Source organism: Cnephaeus nilssonii (assembly GCF_951640355.1).
Source record: "Cnephaeus nilssonii genome assembly, chromosome: 8".
NCBI lineage: Eukaryota > Metazoa > Chordata > Mammalia > Chiroptera > Vespertilionidae > Cnephaeus > Cnephaeus nilssonii.
In genome coordinates, this window is record NC_137079.1 from 84,409,339 (window position 1) to 84,420,317 (window position 10,979).

Here is a 10,979-nt window from a genome sequence, read left to right on the forward strand (position 1 = left end):
CTGCTATGAACATAGTGGTGATACATGCTTTTTGGTTGATAGTTCAGGTTTCTTAGGATATATTCATAGAAGTGGGATCCCTGGGTGAAATGGCAGTTCCATTTTTAATTTTTTGAGGGAACTCTATACTGTTTTCCATAATGGCTACACCAGTCTGCATTCCCATCAGCAGTGTACTATGGTTCCCTTTTCTCCACATCCTCACCAACACTTGACATTTGTTGAAGATAGACATTCTGACAGGTGTGAGGTGATACCTCATCATAGTTTTAATTTGCATCTCTCTGATAATCAGTAACTTTAAGCATTTTTTCATATGTCTCTTGGCCAACTATATGTCCCCTTTGGAGACATGTCTATTTAGGTCCTTTGCCAATTTTTAAATTGGATTATTTGTCTTCCTTTTGCAAAGTTGTATGAGTTCCTTATATATTTTATATATTAAGCCTTTATCTGATGTATCATTGCCAAATGTTCTCCCATACAGTGGACTCCCTTTTAATTTTATTCATGGTTTATTTTGCTGTGCAAAAGCATTTTACTTTGATGTAGTTAATTTGATTATTTTTTCCTTAGTTTCCTTTGCCCTGGAGATGTATCCACAAACATATCGCTATGAGAGATGTCTGAGATTTGGCTGTCTATGGTTTCTTCTAGGATTTTTATGGTTTCATAACTTGCATTTAAGTATTTTATCCAAGTTTATTCTTATGTACGGTGTAAATTGGTGGTCTAGTTTCATTTTTTTTGCATGTATTTGTCCAATTTTCCCAACATCATTTATTGAGGAGACTGTCTTAACGCCATTACATATTCTTGTCTCCACTATCAAATACTGAGAGTAATGGTTTGGGTCAACTTCTGGGGTCTCTATTCTGTTTCATTGATTTATATGTCTGTTCTTGTGCCAGTACCAGGTTGTTTTGATTACAGTGGCTTTGTAGTATAGCTTAATATCTGTTATTGTGATCTCTCCAACTTTGGTCTTCTTCATCAAAATTTCTGTGTCTATTTGAGACCTTTTTTTGGTTCCATATAAATTTTTGGAGAATTTGTTCTAGATCTGTGAAATATGCTGTTGGTATTTTAATAGGCATTTCATTGAATCTATAGATTGCTTTGGGTAGTATGAACATTTTAATGATGCTAATTCTACCAATCCATAAACACTGTACATTCTTCCACCTGTTTATATCTTCCTCTATCTCTTTTTTCAACGTCCTGCAGTTGTCCAAGTATAAATCAATTATCTCCTTGGTTAAGTTTATTCCTAAGTATTTTAACTTTTTTGTTGCTATGATAAATAGGATTGTTTTTCTTTTTGAGAATTCATTGTTGGTATATGAATAAGCCTTTGGTTTTTGTATGTTATTGCCAAATTCATTTATTAAATCTAGTAGTTTCTTGGTGGAGCCTGTACAATGTCATGTCATCTGCAAATAATGAGTTCTACTTATCCTTTCTAATTTGGGTGCATTTATTTCTTCTTGTTGTCTGATCACTGTAGTTAGGACTTCCAATAGTATGTTAAATAAGAGGGGTGAAATTGGACATCCCCATCTTGTTCCTGTTCTTAGAGGAAATGGTTTTGCTTTTGCCCATTGAGTGTGATGTTGGCTGTAGGTTTGTCATACATGGTCTTTATTATGTTGAGGTATGATCTCTCTATTCCCACTTTGCTTAGAGTTTTTATCAAAAATAGGTGTTGGATTTTGTTGAATGCTTTTCTGCATCTATTGATATGATCATGTGATTTTTGTCTATCAATTTGTTTATGTGATGTATCATGTTTATTGATTTGTGAATATTGTACCAGCCTTGCACCCCTGAAAGAAATTCCATTAGTTGATGTGTATGATCTTAGTATATTGCTTGATCTGATTTGCAAATATTTTGTTTAGGGTTTTAGCATCTATGTTCATCTGGGATATTGGCATTTCTCTTTCTTTGTAGTGTCTTTATCTGGTATTGGAATTAGGATAATGTTGGCCTCATAAAAAGAGGTTGGAGGTAGTCCTCCCTCTTGGATTTTTTGGAAGAGTTTGATGAGGATAGGTGTTAAGTATTTTTTTGAATGTCTGGTAAAACTTCCCCGTGAAGCCATTCACACCAGGACTTTTGTTTGCTAGGACCCTTTATTATTATTATTATTATTACTGCCTCAATTTCTTTAGTTGTTATTGGCCTATTCAGCTTTTCTGATTCTTCCTGATTCAGTTTTAGAAGATTGTATTTTTCTAGGAATTTGTCCATTTCATCCCCATTGTCCAGCTTCTTGGCATATATTTGCTCATAGTATTTTCTCACACTCATTTGTATTTCTGTTGTCAGTTGTTCCTTCACAGCTTTTGTTTCTGATTTTAATTATTTGGGTCCTCTCACTTTGTTTCTTGATGAGTCTGGCTAAAGGCTAATCAATCTTGTTTATCTTTTCAAAGAACCAGCTCTTGGTTTCTTTGGATCTTTTGTATTGTTCTTTTTTTTTTTTTTTTTAGTCTCTGTCATTTTTTTCTGCTCTAATCTTTATTAGTTCCTTCCTTCTATTTACTCTAGGCTTCTCTTGTTGTTCTCTTTCTAATCCTTTAAGTTGTAGGTTAAATATTTTATTATTAATACTTCTTATTTGAAGTAGACCTGTAGTGCTATGAACTTCCTTCTCAGGACTGCTTTTGCTGTGTACCAGAGATTTTGGGTTTTTGTGCATTCATTTTCATTTGTTTCCAGGAAATTTTTTCTTTCTTTCTTGATCTCATTGGTAACCTATCCGTTGTTTAATAATATGCTATTCAGCTCCATGTGTTAGAACGGTTTTACTGTAGTTGATTTCTAATTTCGTTCCATTATGATCTGAGAAGATGCTTGATAAGATTTCAATCTTCCTGAATTCGTAGAGATTTGTTTTGTGTCCTAAGATGTGGTCTACCTTTGAGAATGATCCAGTGACCCATGTGCACTTGAGAAGAATGTACTAGGTGTACCAGTTAATAATGTGAATTTTTTTCAATAGATGGAGTTACACATATGTTGATATATATGTGATTTGATATGTATGCTATTTTGTTGTACTGACAGCAAGTTTAAAAACTTCATGTCAAATTTGCTGAAGGTGTTAACATCATAGATATTTTTATGCTTAAAAATGTCGAATTTCATGCCAAAAAAAAAAGCATTTGTGGGAAGTTTTAATTAATTATTTTAAAGAAAAGTGCTGCTGAATACTTCGGGAAGCTTATGGTGAACATGCTCCATCTCAAGATACTTGTGAACACTTGTTTAAATGCTTTAAAAGTGATGATTTCGATGTGAAAGACAAAGAAAGTCCAGGTCAACCGAAAAAGTTTGAAGACCAACAATTACAAGCATTGTTGAATGAAGATGCATGTCAAACTCAAAAACAACCTGCAGAAAGATTAAATGTTGCTCAGCAAACAATTTCTGATCATTTACAAGCAATGGGAAAGATTTTAAAGGAAGGAAAATGGCTGCCACATCAACTGATGAAAGACAAGTGGAAAACTGAAAAGTCATCAGTAAAATGTTGATTCAATGGCACGAAAGAAAGTCTTTTTTGCATCCAATTGTGACTGGTGATGAAAAGCCGATTTATTTTGAGAATCCCAAATGTACAAAATCATGGGTTGATCCAGGTCAAGCATCAACATCAACTGCAAGGCTTGAATGGCTTCGGAAAGAAGACAATGTTCTGCATTTGGTGGGATCAGAAAGGTGTGGTGTATTATGAGTTTCTAAAACCAAGTGAAACAGTTAATACTGATTGCTACCGACAACAGATAATCAATTTGAACCACACTTTGACCATGAAGCGACCAGAATGTGCAGAAGACACGGCAAAGTAATTTTGCTTCATGATAATGCACTATCACACACTTCAAAACCAGTTAAAGACACGTTAAAAGATCTTGCCTGGCAAGTATTAAACCACCCGCCATATTCACTAGACCTTGCTCCTTCAGATTACCACTTGTTCTGATGGATGGCACATGCACTTTCTGAGCAGCACTTCAAAACATACAAGGAAGTGGAAAATTGGGTCTCTGAATGGTTTGCCTCAAAACAAGAAAAGTTCTATTGGTATCGTATCCACAAATTACCTGAAAGATGGGGGAAATGTGTAGCTAGCGATGGACATTACTTTGAATTAAGCACTTTTGATGTTTTTCTCGAAATTATTGTGTTTTCTTTGATTACAAAATCCGCTATTATTAACCGGTACACCTAGTTAATGGCTGATGAGAGACTGGATATGCAGTGACCAGACTATATATAAAAATAGAACTGTTACTCACAACCTGAAGCAACCAACCCAGGAAACCACCACCCACCCTTCTATTATCTAAAGTAACCAGCACAAGAAGCCATTTTTAAATCTGCAAATCAGATTTATAGGAAGTTATGACCACAATCTCTAATAATAATTGGGAAAACCAAACAACCCCTGTAACAGTTGGCTCCAAATGGCCAGTGCTTGATTAATAACTGATAGCTTCCCTAATTTTTGTCCCCACTTCCACCTTGAGATCAACCAAACAAAAACAAATATGCATCATTAACCAATGATATAGGGCCTCCTGCTTCTAGTTAGTCCAGCCATGCCAACAACCTCCAATCAGAGCATACTTGAAGATTTTCCTTCTTCCACTATACTGGTAAAGAACTGGTAAAGCTTTCCCAGTTCTCTGCCTGCCTGAGTCTCTGCCAAAATGTAAGTGATGGTGGCTGGCTCCTTTGCTCCAGCAAGCTGTGAATTAATAACCTTTGTTCTTATATGGTGGGCCTTTCTTTATTTCCATATCCGTCTCCTTATTCAAGAAAAAATAGAGGGGGATTTGATACTCAGACACACAGGAAAGTAGACCATGTAAGGATGAAGCCATAGAGCCCTAAGTCATGGAGCCACCAGAAACTAGAAGAAGCACGGAAACCTTTGAAAGCAGCATGGTCCTGACAACACCTTGATTTGAGACTACTGCCTCCATAACTATGAGAGAATACATTTTTGTCATTTAAAGCCATCTAATCTGTGGTAATTTGTTATGGCAACCTTAGAAAACAGAACAAAAAAAATTTGCATGTTATATGTCTTTTTCTGGAAGTACCCATAGACCTTAATGTAAATGGCTTAAAAACAACTGTTCAGATTTTTTTTTTTAATTCCACTTGTTCTCATGAGAAGATTTACATGGTAACATGAGAATATCTGGGGATTTCCCTAATAGTTCCCCTTAATAGCCAGGCACTATCTCTGCCATCAAAATGCTCTAAATCTCTATGAAGGAGACAGACACATAGTCAAATAATTAAAATGTAGAAGGTAAGGGAGATACTGTCTAAGTCTAATAACAATCTCTAACCAATTAACTCATTCTATTTATTTTGTAAATCATAAGCTGCTAATTCCCATATCATGCTTAATGCTACATGTTTAAGAAGGTCCTTTGTAGAGAGCCTGCCCAGTTCTGCTCCTAACCAATTGATTTGTACACTCTGAGAGGTTACTTGTGTTTGTTCCCAAATCAGTTTATGTTAGTTGTACTTGTTGCTGTGCTTTCACAATTTAATTTAATGTTATATAAAACAATGAAATATTGTGGAAATAAAGTTTGTTGTTACTTTAAAATCTATGTTTAATATTTTGGCAACACCCAATAAAGGTGAGTTTTTTGGATGTTAGATACTATGAAAGATTATAAAAAAGAGATCTTACTCAGCTTCACAAGTATCTTTAAGGTATTTTCCTCCTAAAGGAAGAAAATCTTGGGATAGCTTAACTGATGGTTTAGAGGCATAGCTTATGCAAGAGATACAATGCAGAACTCTATTCATCAGGCCATGTATAAAGAAAAGACTCTGGCTTTCTCAATCGAGTGACAAATGAGCAAACAGTTGTTTTAGGATAAAACAAAATCTTTAAGGTATTTATGTTATACTTTTTCATGACTCTCTGGTTTGACTGACTTTCCTTTTAAACAGTTTTATTTAGATACTAGAAGCCCGGTGCACGAAATTCGTGCACGGCAGGGAGTTGTCCTTCAGCCCAGCCTGTACCCTCTCCAATCTGGGACTCCTGGAGGGATGTCCGACTGCCCGTTTAGGCCCGATCCCACCAGGATCGGGCCTAAACGGGCAGTCGGACATCCCTCTCACAATCCAGGACTGCTGGCTCCCAACTGCTTGCCTGCCTGCCTTCCTGATTGCCCCAAACTGCTTCTGCCTGCCAGCCTGATCACCCCCTAGCCACTCCGCTGCCAGCCTGGTTGATGCTTAACTGCTCCCCTGCCAGCCTGTTTGCCCCCAACTTCCCACCTCTGCCAGCCTGGTCACCCCTAACTGCCCTCTCCTGCAGGGTTGATCACCTCCAACTGCCCTCCCTTGCAAGCCTGGTCCCTCACAACTGCCCTCCCTTGCAGGCCGGGTGCCTCCCAACTGCCCTCTCCTGCTGGCCATCTTGTAGTGGCCATCTTGTGTCCACATGGGGGCAGGATCTTTGACCACATGGGGGCAGCTATATTGTGTGTTGCAGTGATGATCAATCTGTATATTACTCTTTTATTAGATAGGATAGAGGCCTGGTGCATGGGTGGGGGCCAGCTGGTTTGCCCTGAAGGGTGTCACAGATAAGGGTGGGGGTCCCTTGGGGTGTGGGGCGGCCTGAGCGAGGGGCCTGTGGTGGTTTGCAGGACGGCCACGCCCCCTGGCAACCTAAGGGGGAGCCCTGGTATCTGGAATTTATTTTCCTTCTACAATTGAAACTTTGTAGCCTGGGGCGGCAGCCATTTCTGTGGCAGTTAATTCACCTTCTACAATTGAAACTTTGTAGCCTTAAGCGGGTGAGCCCGGCCAGGGTGTTCGGAAAGCTTTGCTTCCCCTGTTGCCGCCGGCAACTCTGGTCTGCTCTCTCAAGCTCCATTCTGCCGCCATTTGTTTGAATTTGTTTACCTTCTATAATTGAAACTTTGTAGCTCGAGTGGAGGCTTAGGCCTGCAACGGCTATGGAAAGCTTGGCTTGCTCTGTTACCTGGGAAACCTTGCTCTCTGTGGCTGTAGCCATCTTGGATTGGGGTTAATTTGCATACTCACACTGATTGGCTGGTGGGCGTGGCTTGGCTGGTGGGCATGGCTTATGTAGCGGAGTGATGGTTAATTTGCATATTACCATTTTATTAGAGAGGATAATTTATATACCAGCAAGTTTATCCTTACAAATATAGTGTACAATTCAGTGTTTAATTTTTTTCCCAATTTATTGCTTGGCTATAGGTCCAGGCTGCATCTAGGAGAGGGCTTCTTCCCTATGAAAAAAATGCTAAAGAAGCAATTAATTCCACTTGGTGAGGAAATGGGAATTCAAGGAAGGTTATGTTTGAACTTGAAGGTTGTTGAACAAGTAACAGTTAAGTAAGTGAAGGGAACCAATGGGGTGGGGGGAAATCTGTAATACTTTCAACAATTAAGATACATTTTTAAAAAAGAGAGAGAAGAGTATTCTAAGTGAAGAAATAGCATATGTAAAGGATGAAATCATGTGGCCCTCCCAAGGAACAGCCTTGAGTTTGAGTGGCTTGGGAATGGGGCAAGTTGTTTTTTCAAACCTAATTATGCATTTGAATCATCTGTAGAGATTAAAACAAAACAAAAGAAAGCAAAACATGCCTAGACTTGACTACCAGAGATTGTTTCAAATGTATATCTGGAATGGAGTCCCTGGATTTATTTATTTACTGATTGATTGATTGTTAATCCTTATCAGAGGATATTTTTTCCATTGATTTTTAGATAGAGTGGAAGGGAGGGGGAGAAACAGAGAGAAACACTGATGTGAGTGAGCAACATAGATTGGTTGCCTCCTGCCTGCGCACTGACCAGGGCCAGGGATTGGGCCAGCTGGCAACCTAGCTTGACCCAAATCAAACCCAAGGCCCTTCAGTCCATGGGCCAATGATCCAACCACTTAGCCAAACCAGCTAGGGCTGGATTTATTTTTTTTAAAGTTCTACTTGTCATTCTGATGTGCAGCCAGGATTGAGACCATGGCAGTTGGTGGCTGGAGATGAGGTAAGAGATTGTTAGGAGATGAGCAGTAGGACCGGATGAAAGAAAACAGTATGTCAATAAAACAGAATGACAAATTCTCTCTTCCCTGACAGCTTCTCTACATTGAAATATTTTTTAAATTTTTTTACTGTCACTATTGTAACATGGAAGAAAATTAATTCCCACCATTTTCTATAAAAACAGGGATAAATGTGTTAAACTGGTTTTGTAACTGAAAGACCTCCTATTCTGGGTTAGTGATCCCATTCTCTAATCACATAGAAGCACTTGCCCCCTCCAAGTACTGTTCTCAACTCCCAGATATCCAAGATTCTTCCTCTTTCAGGTAAAGCTTCTTCAGCCCTTATTATCTGAGCAACTACAAAATAAAAGGGATCTCTTCTTCCATCATGCCCAGTTCCACCGAAAATATCCTTTCTCCTACTCTTTACCATAGCATCCATCTTCCACATAATATGTTTTTAAATTTTTAAAATAAATGAATGTTATACTCCTTGGGGGCTGATAGAGTATGCTAACTTGCACCGTTATCACAATTTTAATGGTTAGTAGCTTCTAATTTTCTACTAGCGGCACATGTTTTTATTTTTATTTTTTTTTATTTTAATCCTCACCTGAGGATATGTTTTCATTGATTTTTAGAGAGGAAGGGAGAGGGAGACAGACAGAGAAACATCCATGTGAGACAGAAACACCAATGGGCCGCCTGCCCCGCCCCCCCCCCCCCCCCCCCCCCCCCACCACCACCACCACACACACACACAACCCGCCAGGAATCCAACCCGAGACCTTCAGGTGCGGAGCTGAGGCTCCAACTCGCGGCCGCGCGCCGGCGGGCGGGAACTTTAAAGGGGGCGGTGCACCTGTCAGCACCGGAGGGAGCGGGCAGTGCTGGTCCCGGCAAGAACGGCGACGGACGGTTCCAACAACTAGGTCGTTTCTGAAACTAAAAACAGAAAACAAAAACCTCCCTTAGGATGTTCATGACTTAAACTTGGACAAAACAAACTGCCAGGTGCTAAGGCCGTGCGTTCTCAGGCCTGGGCTCCGGCGACTACCGGGGTCCCGGCCCCAAGCAGGGCAGCGAGCCGTCCGCGCTGCAAGGAAGGGCGGACGCGGGGAGGGCGGCCCGGTGCCGCGCGGAGTCAGCGCGAGGGGATCCGGGGCGCCCCGCCCGCGCCCGCCCCCTCGCCCCGCCCGCGCCCGCCCCCTCCTCCCGCCCGCGCCCCTCTAGCCCCGCTTCCCGACCGCCGCCCGCCAGGCTCCGGCGCGAAGGCCCTTTCAGCGTTCGGGTTCCTGCTCCTCCTCCCTCCATGGGGCCGCGGGGAGCGGACAGGACAGGCCGCCTTCAGCCGGAACTGCTGACTCCGCCGCCCGCCGCCTCCCCACTCGCCCGGGCCTCCCCGCCGCTCGCCTCGCCCGGCAGTCCGTCCGCAGACGGCGGGGCCCTAGGCAGGCGGGGTCCGGGGTCCGCAGACGGCGGGGCCCTAGGCAGGCGGGGTCTGGGGTCCGGCAGCGTCCGCGCTGAGGTGAGGCGGGGCGTGGGCCGCAGCGGCCCCGGCAGGCGCAGAGCCCGACTGAGACTTCAGGTGACTCGCCCGCGGCTTCCGGGTGTCGCTGGGCTGGGCCTGGGATGGGGGGGGTTGGGGGGGTGGGGTGAGGTGGCGTGAGTGGGGGCGAGCCTCACCGCAGGCCGCGGGCGGGTGCGAGCCCTGGTTGAGTGCGGGAGGCGGGAGGGGCGCGGCCCGCGAGGGCGTCGTCCGTCTGGAAGTCCCCGCGGGGCGGGGCGGGGCGGGGCGGGGCGGGGCGCTGCCGGGAGGGGCGGGGCGGGGCGCCGCCGGGAGGGGCGGGGCGCCGCCGGGAGGGGCGGGGCGCCGCCGGGAGGGGCGGGGCGGGGCCGGGCTGGTGGAGGCGGCGCCCGGGAGCCCAGCGCGGGGCCGCCTGGACCCGCCCGTGGCAGACGCGTTCTGTGGGATTTCACGGTCACCCCGCACTTCTCTGAATATTTTCCAAACCGGCGCGATGCACCCGAGCGGGAGTCCTGTACGGTAGGGAGCGGAAGAGGAAGCCCGGGGCCCTGGGGGTCACGGAAGCGGGTCCCCGAGACGGACCGCCCCTGGGTGGGAGGACGGGCCGGGGTGAGGAGGTCCGGGCCGGGAGGAGGAGGGAGCAGGTGGGAAGCGCGTCTCCTACCGATCGCGGGCGCCTTGTGGGCATTGCCATGCCTGGAGCATTGTGTAAACCCTGGAGAGAAATGCATAGGTCATTTCAGCCTTTATCTCTTAAAAACGCGATTTTCAAAGTGCAGCTCCGTTTAACATGCTGAACGTAAGGACTCGTATTTCTTAAGAAGGGATGTGACCTAGCATGGCAGTCATGTCAGGATTAATGATATATCACTTAAATTGATACCATGTAGTTAAAAAACAGGACTTTGTCTAAGTCAACAGGTAAATTCCTATTTAAAATTCCCTATATAAAAACAAAAACAGAGGAACTGTTGCCTCTCTGGAAAGATGTACATATCCTTTTGGAAAATGAATTAAGAAATAGCTTTGTTTTAATTGTCATGATTCTCTTAGGACAATTTTCTGACTTTTCTGGGAGGGGTCTAGAGTTACAATTTTGGTCACATTTTTAGATCAATGCGATTCTTTTTTTTTCCCCCCAGCCATATATTTCTGTTGTAACTATAAGATTGATCTAATTTTGCATTCTTATTTATGCTAGTATTTCTTTACAGGTGATTTTTTTGGAGGGGGGGGCACAAAAGTCTTCTTTGAAGAGCTTTGTACAGTAACTGAAGGATGTCAGAAGCAGTGTTGATTGATCTATTTGGTTTGACATTGAACTCTCAGAAAAACTATCAGACATTACTGAAGACATTGAATGCTGTGAGATTCCAC

General features: G+C 43.2%; 2 protein-coding genes across 5 annotated transcripts in view; one reads left to right on the forward strand and one right to left on the reverse strand.

The window, feature by feature from the left end:
* The window catches only part of CCDC122 (coiled-coil domain containing 122), a 41,722-nt gene extending 32,450 nt beyond the window's left edge, over positions 1–9,272 (reverse strand). For both annotated transcript variants that reach the window (XM_079778703.1, XM_079778705.1), the window contains exon 1: positions 8,863–9,272. The gene's annotated coding sequence lies outside the window, so the exon portion shown is untranslated. The remainder of the gene's footprint in view (positions 1–8,862) is intronic.
* Positions 9,273–9,295: 23 nt separating this feature from the next.
* LACC1 (laccase domain containing 1) overlaps positions 9,296–10,979 on the forward strand; it is a 12,009-nt gene continuing 10,325 nt past the window's right edge. The window contains exons 1-2 of one of the 3 annotated variants that reach the window (XM_079778701.1): positions 9,296–9,662; positions 10,817–10,979. The exon at positions 10,817–10,979 is cut by the window's right edge and continues 460 nt beyond it. In XM_079778701.1, the coding sequence (XP_079634827.1) occupies positions 10,881–10,979 (99 nt within the window). In that variant the 5' untranslated portion in view covers positions 9,296–9,662; positions 10,817–10,880. Of the gene's footprint in view, positions 9,663–9,986; positions 10,122–10,816 lie in introns of those variants that run through there. The other 2 variants (XM_079778700.1, XM_079778702.1) reach the window with 2 other exon arrangements.